Source organism: Gigantopelta aegis, chromosome 14 (assembly GCF_016097555.1).
Source record: "Gigantopelta aegis isolate Gae_Host chromosome 14, Gae_host_genome, whole genome shotgun sequence".
Lineage (NCBI taxonomy): Eukaryota > Metazoa > Mollusca > Gastropoda > Neomphalida > Peltospiridae > Gigantopelta > Gigantopelta aegis.
The window spans coordinates 45,421,822-45,443,122 of record NC_054712.1 but is presented as its reverse complement, the minus strand read 5'-3'; the positions used below and the strand labels follow the sequence as shown (position 1 = coordinate 45,443,122).

Below are 21,301 nucleotides of genomic sequence, written 5' to 3'. Positions count from 1 at the left end.
GAGATCCATGTTTGAAGGCTAATTATTTGGAATAGGAATTAAATTCTTATGGTTAGTGATAGCCAAGGTGTTCATTTTAAAAATGACAATTGGTTAATCACCAGCAGTGAAAACGGTTTAGTTGTAATGAGGCTTGGTTTTCATACACCGGGTTTTCCTTGTGACATAAGTGGTGCGTGATCATTTTGGGTAATTTTCAAACAAGCTGATTTTGTGAAACATTGAATGAGGCTTTTTTGTAAGGTTTGATGAGCAAAATTTCCATAAATATATGTGTGATATCCGCCACCTCCCACTTGAGTGCGGTTTGTATGGGTGTGAACATTGTCAAAAGTGGGCCAAAATCATGCAGTTTGTACACATTATGATGAAAGTAATAACACAAACATTTAACTAAACATATTTAAAATAAGTCCTCTTTATAATTATGACCCGTTTTGTAATTTCCTTGAGACTGTTAATACATGTATCTTACTTTATTTTTAATCCATAGGTGGGCATTTAGGATGGCATGGGCTGGTATGCATAAATCGGAGCTGAAGATTCACAAATAACGATGTTATATGTAAATCGGACAATCCCTCATTTACAAGTTCCAGTCTAGATCACACATATGTGTGATAAAATATAAACTGATCACATGTTTTCAAAATGTCTTTATCACTATAGTAAGACTGAATAAGTATGTAATAAAAAAACGTGATGTTAAAACAATTGATCAATGGTTGGTTCGCCAATCCGTTTTCTGTTCTTACAGCCCATAGTATTTTGTTACAGGATTAAATACATGTCCTTGTTTCTTAGAGAAGTTGTCGAGATTTCCTTTTAGTCTTCTTGTACAGTTATCAGTATTATAGAGAGAATACTACATAAGTGGCTGTTAGATACAATTTATCTTACGAGTTGTTTTAAAATGTATTTAACGAGCGAAAGCGAGTTGGATATTGAGCATACTACATTCATTTTACAAATGGTTTTAAAACGTATCTAACAAGCGAAATCTAATTGCATACGTTTTTAAACTATGAGCTGTAAGATAAATGATATCTAACGGACACGAATGTAGTATTCTAATTTCTAATTCTTACATATCATTAAAAAACCAGTTTGAAACTTTTTTGTTTAAAACGCCTTTGTCCAACTAAAACCTATTTACGGCTCTAGCGCTTGCAGTTAAACGTGTGCGTTACAAACAAGTCTTTTTCAGGTTAACCTCTATGTCACAGAGTGATTGATTTCGATCGTGTGTTTGTTCATTAGATGGATTGGCGTTGGCGACTTAGGAACACCCTGTCGTATGTCTTTTAATTGTTATCGCACGTATGTGTTAACAGTTTGGTTTGTGTTATTAAAAACAACGAATGGTGTTCTCACCAACGGGTGTGTATGAAACGTTTTCAAACAACGAGATATAATATAAATCGTACCGAACGCACACGAAGTGTAGGGGACTATTTCTTAAAAGGGACATTCCTGAGTTTGCTGCAGTGTTTAAGATGTTATCGACTATCAGAGATTTTTAACGATTGTAATTACATATCAAATATATTTTTCTGCATAAAATATTAGTGGCTGTATATTAAACATGTTTCTGATCGTTCTAATATTTTTACTAGGTTAAATTTAATTTTATTTCCTAACATATATTTTTGATTTGAAAACAAAATCCAGTTTGGGCTTCTTACAAATATTAAGACGACCAGAAACTCATTGAAACACTGGTATTCTAAAAAAGAAAATATATTTAATATGTAAGTTTAATTGTAGAAATAGTTTATTTTTCGGAAACATCTTACAATGCAGCAAACTCGGGAATATCCCTTTAATATATCGCAAACAACTAGGTTTTAAACAAATTTAAATGTCTTTTCCAAGTAAAACGTATTTACAGCCCTTTCGCTTGTAGCTACCTTATGCGTCACAGACTAATCAGTTTTAGGTTAACCCATACCTCACATATCAATCAATTTAAATGGTGCTTTGTTTTTCCATTGGATGACATGGCTTTCACGACCGCGTCATCTCTAGTAGCCAGTCGTATGTCTTTAAATTGTTATCACACGTATGTGTATAAGTAGTGTAAATAATGAATGGTGTTCTCTGCAACGGGCGTGTATGAAAACCGGTTTATTGTGTGTGTGTTGGGGGGGGGGGGGGGGGTAAATCAATCGTTTTAAATTATCAAATATAATTACGATCTCTTCTGGTATCAACGTTCAAAGGTTTTACAAAGTTCTGGCCACTGCAGTAGTAAAAACAAATTCAGCAGCAGAGTTCGTGCGTGCGTGCGTGCGTGTAATATGGTTACCTGGGTTGAGATAGTAGTAACGCCATCCTGACGAAGGGAGATAACTTGAGTTATTTGCAAATTTCAGAGAATGCAGACGGCACGTGTGATCATCATTGTAGGAAAACGACACACAGTTACGTTTCTGTTGACATTCCCATGCACATGCCAGTTGTGTTGTGACATCACTCAGAGAGGATATGACGTTGTCGGCGATTGCGACGTCATCAAACGACACATTTCTGATCCATCTAGATTGTTTGAAGTCCTCATTGCAGCTGAAAGAGACAGAATATTGTGTTTGAGAAAAATAATCACACAGTTCTACAGCTTTAATTAATGTTGATGGTATATTCTAAATGGTTAAATTATGCATATAAACTTCGTGATTTCTGCTTTAATATGCATTCACTTAAAACGACAGTCTCAAAGTTGCCTAATAACCAATAATATGTGGCGACAAGAAAATATACAATGTGTGGAGAAAAGATGTGTGATTGTGTGTGTGTGTGTGGGGGGGGGGGGGGGGGGGGGGGGGGTGGGGGGGTTGGGGGGTGGGGGGGGGTGGGGGGTGGTGATAAAGCACTGCCCCCGTGACCCCCTTGTGGATACGCCAGTGAACAGAAATACATCCAAATAATTTCATTTAAATTTCTTTCTTAATTTGTATTATTGAAACGCCCGGTTAATATGTGACGATACATTTTGAATTTGAGAGAAAAATAAGCGACAAAAACAACAACAAGTAGCTGCCATTTTAATGCATAAATATGTTTTATGTACTTTATATTATTTGCATAATGAATCCTACTGTTGAATTACCAATTATATTATTGTTTGACATTCAACAGCCGATTATTAATTAATCAACGTGATCTAGTGGTGTAGTTAAAAAAATCTTTAACTTTTCAATGACATTTCGACATTTTCCGTTAAGTTGTCAGAAATGTTACCACAGAAATGTCAACAGTCCCTTGACGTGACGTCAACAATGCTTTTCCCGTTTTAATATGCGATGTCAAAGCAATAATACCTACGTACATTCTTGTGACTCTCGTTTTAACTTCAAACATGGTCCAACAGAATTGCTGTTTCTCATTTAATAATCATATTTATATTAAATATGTACAAATGTAAAATATCTGTGCATGGATCTAATACTATCCATGTTCTGTTGCAATGTTTTTTTTTACAAGTGTTGAGTGGATATCAATGTCCGTGTTTGATTTGTTTATCAGGGCCGTTGGAAGTCGGAGTTGGGGTGCGTAGACATTGATGTAGCGGAGGTTTTATATCGAGGGGCCACCCACATTGTTTGCACGAGTATGGGTGTGTGTGACTGAGGAGTGCCATGATCCCTCCCATGCTCCATGCTGGCTACTCCAAAGACTGTACAAGAAATGTTCGCGTGGTTAACTCAGTTCAATTTATTTCATTAATTTAATCGTAAGATCTGCCCTCGAGGGTGTTGCAGGTTTTCAACCCTTCAAAATTAGAAGTGCCTTGAAAAATCCAGTGTTTAGCAGATACACATAATGCATTTATTGGTTTTGAGTGTGGAACATGTTTACAATGGTCAGCTTGATATTTCTGTGGAAGATTGCTAACATTGTTAGTGTACTTCTGAATACTATTAGTAGGTGTCAGTATCTTTGAAGCACTGCACCTCATCCCTAAAATCAATCCAGTATCTGCCCCTATCTGTTGTGACGATATATAATATATATATATATATATATATATATATATATATATTGTTTTAAAAATGCAATATTACTCCAACCCACCCGCCAGCTTCACAGCCTCTGTCTGACCCCTGCTCCATTTAACACTAGATCCGCCACCGGTACCGGTTCCCACCCAGAACGAGTTTTAACTATTTAAATGGGTAGATAGAGGCGGGACATAGCCCAGTGGTAAAGCGCCTGTCAGATGCGCGGTCGGTGTGGGATCGATGCCCGTCGGTGGGCCCACTGAGCTATTTCTGGTTCCAGCCAGTGCACCACGACTGGTATATCAAAGATCGTTGTATGTGCCATCCTATCTTTAGGATGGTGCATACAAAAGATCCCTTGCTACTAATGAAAAAAATGTAGGGGTTTCCTGTCTAAGACTATATCAAAGTTACCAAAGGTTTGAAATCCAATAGCCGATGATTAATAAATTAATGTGTTCTAGTGGTGTCGTTAAATAAAACAAACACACAAAATAATGGGTAGATGTAAGGCCACTACACACTCTAAGGCCAGATAGATGAGAAGTGTGCCCAGGACAGCGTGTTGTAACTTAGTTAGATATAAGCATGAAAATAAGTATAAACAAATAAACAAATATCGGTCACCTGCATTGAATTTTGCATCAATGCAAATGTTACATCTTATGTTGTTGGATACAGCAGAGCGAAGTAAGGTAATTTCAGTTCAGGTATTTAACAATAGATCTCTAATAAAGCTGTATTTATATGTACAGAAGTTTCTCGTATAAAATTGCATGTGTCAGTTGGCATAAGTAAGCAAGACTAACTTTTCTATGCGTCCCCATGATCTTTACAAAACTTGTGTATCTAATTGTTAACAAAATCAATATTACTCGATTTTGCACCTATTTCGCGATGTGGCGCATCACTGATTCAATTAAATTATTCATGATGAGCTCCATGGGTGGGGATATATGTGCTCAGATTATCCTAAACACTGAAACAAACCCACTGATGATTGAGTGTTCGCAATTACGAATGTGTGTAGATATACTACTCCAAGAGGTAGATGGCTTAATAAGAATGTTTGGTAAGGCGGGTTTGACAAGCCTCCATAATGTAAAACATGGTGTTGATTTTAAAAAAAAATACCAAGAGACAACCATTTTCAGGCTATGAACCGGTCACTGCCATCTCAGATTCCATATGTACCGCCTGAAATTGGCAGACACTGATGAATGTCCATGTTAACCAGGACCACAGTCCCCAGAGCACATCCTGCAATGCTGCCCCCTCTACGATGAAGCCAGGATAAAGCACTGGCCGCACGGAGCAACACTGGCTGTCAAGCCTCGGGGTTTCAAAGAAGACTTGACAGAGAGAGCGTTTTTTATCACCACAACCGGACTCCAAAACTAAAACATGATCAGAAGATTCCAAAAATAGCAATCTTATTGATCCTACTTATGACAAACGTGCCATTTCGGCCAAAATCAGCTAAATATACCGACAGTCTAGTACTGTATACAATACGCTTCTAAATGTGTTACGGTACTATTTTGCGATCAGGTTCTTTTCAAAGAATAACAATCTCATCAATACGATCAGCTTTTGGCCTGATTTAGCCAATATCAGTTATTTTCCACAGGGATAGTAAAGGCATTGTATTCGATATGAATAGAAGTAAAACTTCATGAATAAATCAAATTTATGAAGCCAAATTCAATTTTAACCAAAATAATGTGCAAAGAGTACACATAACAATATTATGGAGTACATCATCATCATCATGCCTACCATCGTGATTACCACCACCACACATTTGACATCAGATTGCTGGTATGTCCTAAACAATTTAAATATGCCCTAAAGTTGTTTATTATTTTTATTATTATTAATATAAGTAATTCGGTACCTATTGTAATACAAAAACAGTTAATTTGTCTTCAATATCAGTGTCTTCTCTATAAAACAGCTGTACTGAGATATGTAGAACGCAATGGGGAACCCAAGTATGTAGTGTCACATGCAGGGGCTGTACTATATTAGTGTGCTGTCAACAACAACGCCAGGACATAATGCTTTTGATATTATAGTCGTCCTGTATTAATTACACAGTTGAACATCAGTATGTGGATGCACTTCTGATATTTGCGATATCATTACAATAGAAAACTATAGGTAGCTTGGTCCAGTTGTTTGCAATTTATTGCCAGATTTTGATAATCTGACGGTGTGACTACATGCCAATTTCTTCATTCGTCAGAAAGAAAAAGATGTATGACTCTGTAGTCATGGAGAAGACGCTATCTTTGTTGGTGGCAAATTAAGAGATGGTGATGATGATGATGATGATGATGATGATTATGATTATGATGATAATTATTAAGATGATTATGCTAGCAGTACTGATGTTCATTCAAACACTCATTCATTGCACAACTAAACCAGTTGTTTTAACATGTTTTACTTTGACATATAGGATTTGTTTACTTACTGTACATGGAAGTTATTTTGAATAATCTATTCACATTATGTTGGTTAAATTTCAACACTGATAGTAAAATGTCAGATCATAACTTTTATTTGTATTTGGCTTCATATATTTTATTGTTCATGCGATGTTACATGCTATTCATATCGAGTACAATATACTAGTAATTAATATTTCTATGGCAAATAACCATTGGCCAACACATTGGCTAAATGGGTCCACAAATTGATGAACTTGTTATTATTTGGCGATATCTAGAACACAATATAGCACTATAAAATATTCAGAGGCTTATTAGATACAATATGGTAACACCAGACCAATCATATAACAAATATGTGATTTGGCCAATTTGGGCAATTTTGTTTTGAGTGGGGTCAATAAGACTGCCATTTTTATCAGGACAATTTTTTTCACATAAAGTAGGCTTGTCAAACCTTCCTTAACATGTTCCTGGACAATTTCTTTATTGCTTTAACTTATACGTAGTTGCTGTGGCAAGTGTCATGGATGAATGTGAAATGTTGTTAGCCTTTGGGCATGGAACGAAGTTTAGGTATATTGCTACTCACACGATCTCCTTTGATGCTAACCACTCATGGAAACGTCTGTTCATGCATGCTATCTCAGGATGCGATATCGCCTGCCTTGTGCGGAAATGAAAACAAAGCCTGCCTTGGATATGTGGAAATCGCTGTCAAACTTGACGCAAGTGGAAATAACAGATAATGACATGGATGACATACAGAGGTTTGCTGTTCTATATAGTAGAACATTTCAAAAAGAGGTAAGGAAGCCGGTCATATCTGCAGACACGGTGAAGCCGGGGTGGGGCTGGGGGTCTCTAGCCCCCTCCCCCACCCCAATTATTATGAATCAATAATATTATTCGTAGGAAATCTTAAGGCAGAGATGAATTTTACTTTTAGAATACAGGAAATTGCATTTCAAGACATCTAGTTTTCAACATTTTACGGGGGAGCATACCCTCCCCCCCCCCGAACTCCCTAGACACTTTGCTTTGCGCCCGCGATCTCAGTCACCCCCCAATGTCAACTTGCTTCCGCCATGCCTGATCTGGGGTCAGATCCAAATTGCTAACCCCAAACTTCTGTCACTTGCAGACTGGGTATGGATAAGAGATGAGGATGTTGACTGGTGTCCATTTTGGTCAGTGATGACAGAGGCATATAAAGGGTGTTGTGAGTTGATCAAATGCAAGTGACAAAAGCAATGTTTTGGACAGTGCAAATGTTTTACCGCAAATCTTCAATGCACGAAACTATGTTATTGTTAAGGAAAATATTTTTGTTATCAACATGATCACGCATGATCAACAAGTTCAAGTGATGAGAAGACAAGCCATTGAGAAGTAAAGTGGGCTATCCATCATGTTGGGCAAAAATTAGTTAGATATACCACAGAGTGTATTGAGAGTCTATGCATCTTTTAATCATATTGTCATTTTCAGTATTGTAATATGCTGCCATATATTAGTATTGGTAATATAGAAAACCATTCTCAACATTTGCAGTTTAAACTTTACATTTGTGGGATAATCCTCTTCCATATTATAGCCATGAAGGCCATTTTGATGTTGAATATGGCCCTCAAATATATTTTGCGCATTCGAATTAAGATTCCTTGTCCCAGGAAATGTGTGGTTAGCTGTCAAAATACACCCCCGGCGTGGTTCAGAAGCCGATATAAGCAATTAATATTTTGTCATGACGGCGGCCATCTTTGAATTCAAGATGATGGCTAACCAGCCGGTCAGACTTCTCGAATCCATCAATTTAGCTTTTACCTAACCAACATACCCCTATATACCAAATTCCAATCTCCTATGTGGTTCAGATGCCGAAATTTGAGGAATTGATAGTTTGTCATTGCGGCCATCTTTAAATTCAAGATGGCTGCTAATCAGCTTGTCACACTTCTTGGATCAATCAATTTGTGAAATTGGCAAACCAAAATACCCCATTATACCAAATGCCAATCTCCTGTGTGGTTAAAAAGCCGAAATATGAGCAATTGGTATTTGGTCATGGTGGCCATATTTAAATTCAAGATGGCAGCTAATCAGCCTGTCAGACTTTTTGGATCAATCAGTTTTTTTAATTTAGTAGACCAAAATTCCCCTATATACGAAATTTCACACTTTCTGTCAGAAGTGAAACTATTTTTCACATATCTGCTCCACTAATACTTTCTGATCGTGAGAACTGGCGACCAGGTTTTCAAATATTAAACAGATACAAAACGCAGATTTATTGACTTCCATCATATGCAATAAAACAATTGAACTGAACTACAGTCAGCACCGTCTAGCTACAATAAAAAAGGTATAAAATATTTAGTATGTGGAAAGAAGGAAATGTATATGCACGTGTATATATGTTTGTATGCCAGTACACAAATAAAAATAAAGAATTATTTAAAATTTGTTTTTATGCTGATCAGTTGATATATTTAAATTATATTAGAAGCCGAGTAAATATTTATATTTTTGAACAGTTGATATTATTTCAGTTATATTTGGAGCAGAATAAATGTTTACCTGTTCTGAATGGTCGCATGCTCTGACAATTCCGTAGAATGTATTTACAATGAAAACAATCTCGATAAAATTACAGCGTACGTTAAACGATCGTATAAATATATTGTCTCGAGCTTTCATATATATTAGGTGAACCAAGAACACATGAATCACTTATCAATCACCTATATTGGGTTTTTGTAATGCGACTTTAATATCTTTATGTCACTGGACACGGCAGAGTTCATTACAATTAGAGTCAATTGACAATTTCTGTACAAAGCGCTATTCGTAAGCACAATGTTTACTTTAGCACAATTGCATGCGTGTCGGTTTGCATACAGAATGAAAAGGTAAATATGCGTTCCCGTGATCTTTACAAAACTGTTGTATCTAATTCTGAGACAATCCATATCACTGGATTTCAAAGCTATTTCGCGATATGACGCATCAATGGCTCAAATTATATTTGATACAATATATATATATATATATATATATATATATATATATATATATATATATATATATATATGTATATTTATATATATATATATTTCTCCCATCGCTAGCCATGCAAGACAGGCGTATTGCATGACGTAAGCCCATGCGGAATAAATCGGTCTTGCATGACCACGTGACTTCTATAGTTTCAGCTGATATTAAAGATACAGCCTCTGGTTACCATATTATAACATCATGTACAAATATGAAATACAAGCTCAAATGCACTTTAAAAAACCTCGTGTGTGTTCGCTATCAACGGAGATCGTCAAAAGTATACGCTCGATTCGTCGCCTGTGCTGCCATTGCTCGGCAAAGCACAAACTACAGCCTGTTGTCAGTTTCAGTTAACACGTGCGTTTGCCGATTTCAAATTGTAGGGTTCGTCTCAAAAATGAAATGAGAAATCTTGCGCTGTACGAAGAACGTTCGGTTGAGGATACGGTACTAGAGTCTTTCGTTAAAACCGGTTTGATCTTGACAACGTATTATCGACAATAGTACCTTCCTATTACAGAATTAATATTTTATAAAGTGTTAGTAGAACTTTTAAAGTTTAGTTTGTATACTAGTAACACGTTGATCATGTATATATTTTTAAATAAAATATACTAAAGTAGACAATGAACGTTTTCACTTTTTAATTTTACGTGTGTTAAAATCAACAAATTCAAATAAATATTATTTCGTTTGAAAAGAGTAAAGATAGGTGGGGGTTTTTGTTTAACGACATCAGTGTTAGAGCATATTAATTTAATAATCATCTGCTATTGGATGTCAAAGATTTGGTAACTTTGACATATAATCTTAGAGAGGAATCGGGTGCATGTGCAGGGGGGGGGGGGGGGGATTGGAGGTCGAAACCCTTACCTGCCCAAGCTTAACAAAATTGAAATATATTATCTGGGGGAGCATGGCCCCATATAAACTTCGCTCAACACAGTCTATAACCCCAACACCGTTGAAATCCCTGCACACGCGCCTTGGAAACCCGCTACATTGTTTTTAGCAAGGGGTCGTTTATATGTACCATCCCACAGACAGGATATCACATACCATGGCCTTTTATATACCCGCCGATGGGGATCGATCCTAGACTGACCGCGCATATCCAAAAAACACATAAAAATAACATATAGTCTTGACAAATGTTACGTAAATCGAACACAACACCCTCTTCCTCCACCCCTAGAGCGTTACGTAATTATTAACACCCCTTACATGTAACGTGTATGCCAACCGCTGGCCACTGTCAAAATTTCAAGGCAAATACTCCACCGACCCCTGGAAAGGTGCTGCACCATACCTCTATGGATATAAATATGTTTTGGAGATATGAGACGACCCCTCAATCAAGACAGTTAAATTTGTTTAAAATCACGTGAGAAGCTCAGCGCCTGCGCAAATCACGTAAAGTCACGCAAATGAAGAAAAACAAAGCTGGACGTTGCGTTAATAGTTGACCTAGATCATGTAGATAAGCGAGCAACTGTAGCGATGTGGTGGACCTTTTATGTACCTAACAGAACTGAATCATCTATTCTATATGCTTAAATAATACAAATATTCCAGGGACTGCAGCTTTAACATTGGGTGACGTCACGTAAACGGCAAAAGAACGCAAGAAATGCTTTTTATATTTCATAAAAACAAAGAAACCTGCTGTCATAATGAAATTATACTATCATTTTCGGTTTATACTTTGAGTATAAACTATTTCTGGGTACGATCTTTTCAATGGTTATGATTATTTTATTGTAAGATAAAAAATAAAAATGTAGGTTTTTCACGTTTTCCCAAAATACCTGTTTTTCATCAACTGGATGAGAGAAAATTAATCCTCCATTATGTATCCACGTGGGACAGGGCTATTCCACCCTCGGGTACATAATATGATGTGAGGGACTCGGGAAAACCTCGTCCCTGACAACAAATTATAAATGTACCCTCGGGGGGAATAGCCCTGTCCAACATGGACACATATGAAGGATTCTTTTAATATAGAAAGGTTATAGAGTGTTTTACGGTATCGTCAATATCATATATTAGGAATAAAAATTGTATTATGCGAACACGTTCGATTCGCATAAACGTAGCCATAGTCAACGTTTGTACTGAAACGCAAAAGTGCAACCCTCACAGAAGCACGTGCATCATGAAGAATGCATAACGACACTGTTGGTAACGCAATAATGCTAAGATTGACGTCAGCTCAACGCAGTAATGCCATTGGCAGACTGCAAGCAGTGGCCACTCAACAAGCTGTGGCAAGGCACTTTGGCGTCTCCAAACAGACCATCTCTGCTTTGTGGGCACGGTACAGCACCACTCAAAGTGTTAATGACAGCCCAATGTCAGGTCGTCTCAGAGTAACCACCGCTGCTCAAGATCGATTCATCCGGGTGTGTCATTTTCGAAATCGAACCACAACAGCAACAACTACAGCGACACAAATCCCTGGACTACACAGATTTTTTGACCAGACAGTTCGTAATCGGCCGAGGGACGCAGAAATGTTCCCTAGACGACCAGTGCGACGTAACGTTTTAACCCCACGTCACTTAGCGGAGCGTCTGCAGTGGTGTCAGTGGTGTCTATAGAAGTCTAGGGGAACGTTATTCGCCAAACTGCGTGCAACAAGTCGACCGTTTTGGTGGTGGCAGTGTCATGGTGTGGGCAGGAATCCATCATGGTGCTAGGACGTCTCTTGTACATGTGGTAGGTGCACTGACGGGCATCATATATCGAGACGAGATCCTGCAGCATCATGTCATTCCGCACATCAACGTCAACGATGGAATGTTTCAGCATGATAATGCCAGACCACATGTTGCACGTATCAGTCGGGAGATTCTGCAGCGCCTAAACGTCCAGACATTACCTTGGCCTGCCCGTTCGCCGGATTTAAACCCAATAGAACATGTATGGGATGCACCGGATCAACGTGTGCGACGGAGGAATCCACCACTCCAGACACTTCCGCAACGTTTTATGGCACTGCAGCATGAGTGACAGAACATTCCATAACGTGTTGTGCAACATTTGATTGCTTCCATGCGTCGCCGTTGCCAAGCTGTCATCAGGGCTCGTGGTGATGCTGACATTTCCCCCAGAGATACTGTTTCGGACATGCACAGAGTAATCCCCATTACATGGCGTCTTGATCTTTGGTTGCTTGTATCATGTCTACCAGTTGTTGTTTTTAGGGCTTTTTTTTTATTAAACTTTAAAAATCAGTGTCAAGTTTCTTTTTTTAGGACTATACTATGTAACACAAATGAATCAAATTACATGGTTACATACCAGGTAATGCTTTTTTTAACAGTATATATACTCGCGGAAAAAGTTCCTCTGCACCACATAATTGCATATAGAATATAATTTACTTGATATCTGGTCATAAACATTTCAGTAAATGAACGTCGATATTCCTGCGGTGTCCATTCAATTGCTTGAACTATTCATGCTTTGTGACCACAAGTTGCATTACTATTGTTACGTGCTCCTGTTTGACGTCATTTTTCTTATTATTGGACTTTAAAACTATTGTATGGATTCTCATCACTCAGAAAAACATTTTTGTTGGTATCTGATCGTCGTCAGTGTGATGCCACGCCTCCCCAAAATTGGACTCCTTCGAACGATGGGTATGATTGAGGTTAGAATGGTACAAACGCTGTTGCTAGTAATTGTGGTATTCATTGGTGTTCATCAGAACACTATGCAATATCTGCGGAGATGTTCTCGACAGTTTAGGGGTACTAGGGATCTTCCATGTTTAGGGAGTCGACACGTGACACCACGTCAGCAAATCGTCAGTATTAAGCGGGTACACATGGAATCATTTGGAAATGATACATTTAACATCCTAATGCATCTCTGAGTTAAGGCCAATCAGTGGAAGAACTGAACGCAACCGATTAGGTGATAACAAAGTACGACCAGGACTGTACATCAGTACGTTGTTCTGTTATACCGGCCTCGGTGGCGTCGTGGTTAGGCCATCGGTCTACAGACTGGTAGGTACTGGGTTCGGATCCCAGTTGAGGCATAGGATTTTTAATCCAGATTAAATCCAGATTTGATCCAGATAAAACCACTCCCGTCGATATTCCTGCGGTGTCGTGTCAATTGCTTGAACTATTGCATTACTAGCATTCTTTGTCACGTGCTCCTGTTTGAAGTCATTTTTCTTATTATTGGACTTTAAAACTATTGTATGGATTCTCATCACTCAGAAAAACATTTTGTTGATACCAGAGTGTTTTTTGGTATCGTCAGTATCATATATTAGGAATAAAAATTGTATTATGTGAAACACACAATGGTAATAATCTCTTTATCATATAATCTCAAGCCTAACACAACGTGTTCTTTTATAAACTATACACGCAACTTTAATTCCAGTCCGCGATTATTAGATATTCAAATGACGTAAGGTCTCACTACACAGATGTCATCTGCCATTGAAACCCATGTTAAACTGCCCAACTTCAATCGAAGATTGCCCATAGAACGGGTTCTCGTTGGCACTAACAACATACACCATTGCGAACATACATTATATAAGCATTTATATTCACTCCAAAATTGTGAACATTTCCGTCTCAGTTTTTGGCTATATGACCGCATCTGGCTGTAGTACCGGTCCGAACAGGTGGTTCATTAACCGATTCACTCCGGCTGTCACTTGCGCTGTATACCCATGTCCCAAAAGGTCGATGCACAATATTACAAAATAACATGGGCAAAATACAGCCAGAAGGCTTACCATTAAACATACCTATTGTTTTAATTCTTCACCATTTCCTAGAAGTGAATATGTGAACCATAACATGTGCCACAATTAGGAACTATAGTGGACCGTGATGAATGAACTCTCACCTGGAAGTGATCTGTGTAGTGAGACCTAAGAATATGTGGCGCGGTGTCTTTTTGAATGGAAATGACGTCAAACTTACATCGACATAAACTAGTGCGTAACGCTTTTTGTTTTCTGAATGCTGGACAGCTTTCAGTGTAAAAATGCTATTCAAATGTTTTTTATTTGATGACTATGAATGCATACGTCAATTATGGAGTGTCACCCTGGTACGCTTGCTTAAATGTCAATAAACCTATTGCTGTGACCTCGATTAATTTACATCTAATTTGCAAAGTTACCACTTTCGTAAATTATGTGATCTGAAAAATATCACATACTTTGATTGCACTGAAAATGTAAGATATTATATGATATATGTATGTATGTATACATGTATATACATTATCAATACCAAAAAATATATATTATGTGAGCGTCTGGTGAGCATAATACATTATTTGCATTCCCAATACTGTATATGGTATTGACGATACTGAAACGTACGAGGGTAATAATCTCTTTATCATATAATCTCAAGCTTATTAAAACGCAACTTTAATTCTTAGTCAGGGATTACTCGATATTCAAATGACGTAAGAATATGTGACACGGTGTCATTTTGAAAGAAAATTAAAGACTTGAATGATGTAATTTTGGATATCCTTAATATAACAATAAACCAGTGGTTAATGTTGAGGGTTTTTTTTCTGAACGGTTGGTAGCTTTCAGTGTAAAGTTGCTATTTAAATATTTTTGTTTGATGACTATAAATGCATAACTCAGTTATGTAGTGTCACCGTAGTACGTTTGTGTAAATGTCAATAAACGAGTTGACGTGTTGTCTTTTAATTTACATCTAATTTGAAAAATTATCAAATTCTGAAAGTATGTGATTTAACAAATATCACATACTTTGATTGCACTGAATATGCTAGCTATGATATGATATGATATGATATATACATCATGAAATGGCCTCTGGGTGTCTACCATAAAACAAATATTTACGGCGTTCAGGATTTCTTGGGAGCTATAACCCTGATCAAACCAATTCTTTACCAGAACGGCATGTCGGTCTTTAAAGTCGGGTTATGATCAACATACTTTAAGATATCTCACAAGTTGCGAAATATAGACACCAAAAGCTGGAGCAGAAGGACTACTGAAGGGGACATGGAGGGAAATGACTATTAAATTTGAAAAGCTTAAGTCATCCCTTTTATTATAAAGCTGTGTATGAAGGCCAACGTCATTCTGGACGTCTATGTATGGATCAAAGTATGAAACAGATTATACACTTTATTTCTGACTCTAGTTTGTAAATTAATGAATGATTATTATTGAATGATATAAGATCATACATATATCGAAAGACTCTTGTTTTAATTTAGCCAGATTAGTTACAAACACTTATTCATATGCATAGAGAAACAAATCGACGAGACATGACGGACAGTTGGTGCCCATGGGGATACCTACTTCCAGTCTCTATGTCCTATCTCCAAATTCGACATATATATTGTCAAAAAGGAAGTCCAGCATTTCACATATGTTTGTCTCGGTATACGTTTGTGTTGAATTACATTCAGTCTTAACACATTATCCAGATCCACTGAAGATAGCTATACATTTGTATCTCAGTTCATCAGACACTGGTGATTGAGTGTATACCATCATAATCATTTCCTAGGTTAGAACAATGATATACACAATAAATGCACATTTGTAAACATCACAATTCACAAACAGCACTAGGCGTAAAATGTGCAATTTTTGTGTTTCTGTATACTTTGTTTTGATCATGAGTATTGATAATCAAACAGAGTATATCAATACGTTTTTCGATATACTAAAACAAAAACAGAAGTTTATGAAAGTGTTGCATTTCTAAAATATAAACATTTGGCGATATACGAACACTGATATACACAGTCATTACCATCAATTGTGAACATCACAGTGGAATTATAGCTAAGCATAAAGTTTACAAAATGACGTTGTTTTCAGTTTGAGATCATATAATAAAGACATTATTACCGATGTGTCTTTCCGTGTCAGCAATATTATTATAAAAATGTATTATGCTCGCCAGAGGCTGGAAGGATAAATGTGTTTACCCTAATATATGACACATGTATATACGATATCGAAGCATATGAGGGTAATAATAATAATAATAATAATAATAATAATACTGATACTTATATACATATACCTATATACACTGGGCTACGTCCCGTCTCTATACATATTTATAGATACATACATACATACATTATCTATCTATCTATCTATCTATCTATCTATCTATCTATCTATATATTAAACAAACCCTATACGAAGGGGGTATAATACATACCTCAGCGTGATGCTAATACAACACATGACGAACTCTAGCAACAGCGTACATCTGACTTTCGCGCCCTGCATCTCTCGATAACAGACCTGACCTCGTACAAACCACATGTAATATTAAGACACAAACAAACCGATAAACTGAATATAATGTGATTGATCACAGCGATAGTTTGAATCACTTCACCCAGTCGCGTTAGGCTTGATATATATGTATATTGAACGGTTAAATGGGAAATGGGAAAAACAACATCGGTGACGATTTTAATTACTTCTCGTTCCAATCACATACACTAAACCAATTGAACTGAATTACAAACAACACCGTGTAGCTATAATAAAAACAAATGTATGAAATATTTCGCATGCTGATACAAAAGAATTCCACTGAGGTAAATGGCTCGTCTGTCATAAACTAATTTGTTGTTGCTAATCACGGGACATTTAATGAATATTTTTGTCACTTATTTTACAACAGAATACATGTTTTGTCATGTAGAATTTACAATTACTTGACTTCTTTAAAAAAGAAAAGTTTAAAATAAAATATTTGTTAAAATAAAATTTGCATCCATATGTGCGACTATAGGCCAAGTTTAATTAACTTAGGTTTTGTAATTTGTATATTTAGACAGATGGAGATAAAGTATGATATTTGGACGAGTAGAAGATTATTTTTACCATTTCCAGATTTTATAGCTGGTTTTTCCATCGCAAAGATCGATGACACGGATTATTTTGTATTCACATGCTTAATATTTATTTAAAAGACTCAACTGAGGAGAACACAAATTGTTATGGTCTGACCCAACGTTCTCTCCCTTGTAGTAATATTAGGTCAGCCTTTCCTTTTATAACCTACTACTTTGTTTTATCCGTGATGAATTCAGTAGATTATCGTCCATATCCTCCAATTGAAGGACAGATATATTATGATGAAGATCTAAGTATATTTAAGCAGTCAAACCTTCTGGAACAGTTTGTTTATTCCACTGCCACTTCCGATGATAGGTCATTGTTGAAAGAGTCGTCTTTTGTGATAGCGAAAGGGTTTGAACACTTTGACTGGTGAACCTAAAACTGTTAAGAAATTGAGGAATTGCTCATTGTCGGTTGAATGTTCAACAGAGACTCATTCCAGAAATCTTCTTAAATCAAAAATGCTATGCAACGTTTCCATCAGTGTTAGTCCTCCTGCTACTCTAAATTCATCTAAAGAATTAGTTCGGTCGACAGAATTGATAGGAGTTAGTGAGGTTGAGATTTACGAAAATCTCTTTTCACAAGGTGTAGTGTCAGTCAAGCGCATAAACGTTCGTCGGAATTACGAACTTGTTCCGACGAATATGTTGATCCTAGTATTTAACACGCTTAACCGTCCGGACTATAAAGGCATGGAATTTGAATATACATATTGTCCCATATATTCCCGAAACGATATGATCTTTCAGAGGTCAAACGTTTGGACATGGACAGAATACATGTCGCAACATATTGACATGTGCTCGTTGTGATCAGTTTGATCATGACAGTAAGACATGTCAAAATGATGTGATATATATATGCCATGGCTTCGACGGTTTCTATAACCAGTGTAGCTATTATAACTGACTTGACTTGGCCTTAGAGTGAGAATAAATTTAAGAAGATTTCTGGTTTTGAAAGAGTAAAAAAGCAAGCTGCAAAAGCTGCTAGTAACAAAGTTTCAAAATCTGCCCATCTTTGTATTCTGGTTTATCTTCTGAGGAGTTAGATCCCAGCAAGTCTGCCAGGAAAAGGAAGGAAGGAAGGGAATGATTTATTTAACGACGTACTCAACACATTTTGTTTACAGTTATATGGCATCAGACATATGGTTAAGGACCACACAGATATTGAAACGGGAAATCCGCTTATCGCCACTTCATGGGCTACTCTTTCCGATTAACAGCAAGGAATATTTTATAGGCACCATCCCACAGACAGGAGAGCACATACCACGGCCTTTGGTACACCAGTTGTGGAGCACTCTGCCAGCATAAGATCCTAAAAAACCCACAATAAGGATTGTTGCTCGAAACGACTGAAGAAATAAGAAAAACAGTTGGTTCCGACCAACAATCCTTTTGAAGCTTTGGCTGATGTGGATGATCATATGAATATAGTGCCAGATGATCGTCCACAACCAAAAATATATCATAAGCCAAAGATAACTCCCGTACTGGTCCCTAATTACTAATTCAGTCATACAGAGGAACTGTCGTCGGCTTAGGCCCAATTTTGATGAATTTAGTATTTTAATTTAAAAACATAATCCTCTTGCAGTGTATTTAGGAAACATTCCTTAACGACACTGATCATATTACAATTTAACAATTTACAATTTAACCTCAATAATAAATATAGAGGTGTTTCCATTCTTGTTAATGAAACAATTCCTCATAGTAAAATAACATTAACTACTACTTTACAAGCTGTGGCTGTACAAGTTACAGCTCATAAAACTTTTACCCTGTGTTCCGTTTATTTACCTCATCAAAACCATTTTAATTTTAATCCTAGAGATTTTCACAATCGTATTGACCAGCTCCCTACTCCCTTTATTCTTATGGGAGATTTTAATGGTCACCACACTTCGTGAGGATGTGATAATGTAAATATTAGAGGTAAACAATATGAAGACTTCATTCTCAAACATGATATACTGTTATTTAATGATAGAGTCCTATATATTTTCATTCCGCAAATGGCTCTTTCACTTCCATATATTTAACCCTTTGTAGTCCATCAACTGTTCATTTCTCCTGGAAAGGTTATGCTTCGTCTGTATAGATCTCTTGTGAGGTTCAAACTTCATTATGGATGTATTGTGTATGAGCAGGCACGCAAGCCTTACTTGCAGATGCTAGATCCTAGGGTCCAAAAGGGACCGAAATGTACCGAAAAGGACCGAAATGGATTAACGAAACACCGAAAGGGACTGAAATGGATCGACGAAACACCGAAATGGATCAAAAGTTTATCCAGAAGTTGTATCCACTTCTTCGAGTCTCTTAACATCGTTTATTAAAGAAAAAAATTCTTTAATAAATTAAGAGACTCGAAGAAGTGGATACAACTTCTGGATAAACTTAAAGTATATCTAACCTCGGGATGGTTGTCCAAAAATAAAACAACGCCTGGTGGATTCACATTGTTACAAGTTGTTTATTCATTCCGTTCCATCAAACCTAAAAACAAGAATATATCCATCATAAAAAATAGGGAAAAATACTGAAGTTATCTCAAGCGATAACTTCTTAAGCGATAACTGCCGACATGATTAAATAGCGGTGGTATAAGCAAATACATGTATACATTATTATATTTATAATGTTACTCACCAGCAACATCTCAAAGTGGTTTTCACCAACCCCGAAAAACACAGCCTGTAGCTAAGTTGACCGTATACAAAAGATGTCTCCCTCTCTCTGAGATCTTGGGAAGTGCAAGGAGCAGAAAAAGCATGCATGACCCCGGTCAGTCAGGTGGTTACTGTCAGGTCATGTCATGTCATACTTGTATGTCAACTTAGAGTTAACCAAACTATAATAATATGACTACTTCGGATTATCAATAAAACTAATTAAGTTAATAAATTAAGGGGTTTCTGTAAACAATTGTTAAGTTAATAATATGATATACTGAACACAATGTATATGTTTAGTTCAATAATAACTTTTACCCTGAATAATTAAACTGAAAATATACAATTAGTTAAACTGCTAGATAAACACCTGGTTATATATATATATATATATATATATATATATATATATATATATATATATATATATATATATATATATATATATATACTAGGTGGCAATAAAAACGCAATCTCGGAAATGATCATGGTTTATTTTATTATACGAGATCCCACAAAAATTAAACTGATACCACCAGTGAGACCAACCACTGGCCCATCTGACTGGCACTGTCAGCCGCCAACAGTGAATCGCACATAACGTCTCTGGCGATGTCAACGTCATGGGGGTCAGTATTTCGTGTGACCTCCATGTGCTGCGATGCACGCCTGCAGCCTCCTAGGCATGGACATGTACAGGCGCCTCACCACACGTCGTGGGATGGCTGTCCAGTGATGCTGCAATGCCTGCTGCAGCTCAGCGAAGTTCTGTGGTGGATTTGGTTGGTTTTGAACACGACGTCCCAGCTCGTCCCACATGTGCTCTATTGGGTTCATGTCCGGGGAAACTGCTGGCCAGTCCAACACAGTGACATGGTGGGCACGAAGAAACGCCTGTGTACGCCTGGCAGTGTGCGGCCGAGCGTTGTCTTGCTGGAAGACGAGCCTGTTTCCGCCATGCCGTCTCATCAATGGGAGGAGGACCGGCCGCAGGATGTTGTCGACGTAGTGTTGCGCATTAAGGTTTCCCTGTACCACCACGAGTTCGGACCGGAAGTCAGCATTGATGGCGCCCCAAACCATAACTCCGCCGCCCCCGTAGCGGTCCCTCTCCAGAACACAGGCCTGCGCGACACGTTCTCCACGACGGCGGTAAATGCAACGACGTCTGTCCGTG

At 37.3% G+C, this 21,301-nt stretch overlaps 1 protein-coding gene across 1 annotated transcript in view; it reads right to left on the bottom strand.

The window, feature by feature from the left end:
- The window catches only part of LOC121389531 (macrophage mannose receptor 1-like), a 28,329-nt gene extending 11,490 nt beyond the window's left edge, over window positions 1–16,839 (bottom strand). Inside the window, exons 1-2 of the mRNA XM_041521195.1 lie at window positions 16,744–16,839; window positions 2,309–2,565 (exon numbers count right to left, since the gene is read on the bottom strand). Of these exons, the coding sequence (XP_041377129.1) occupies window positions 2,309–2,565; window positions 16,744–16,814 (328 nt within the window). The 5' untranslated portion in view covers window positions 16,815–16,839. The remainder of the gene's footprint in view (window positions 1–2,308; window positions 2,566–16,743) is intronic.
- Between the last annotated feature and the right edge of the window lie 4,462 nt (window positions 16,840–21,301).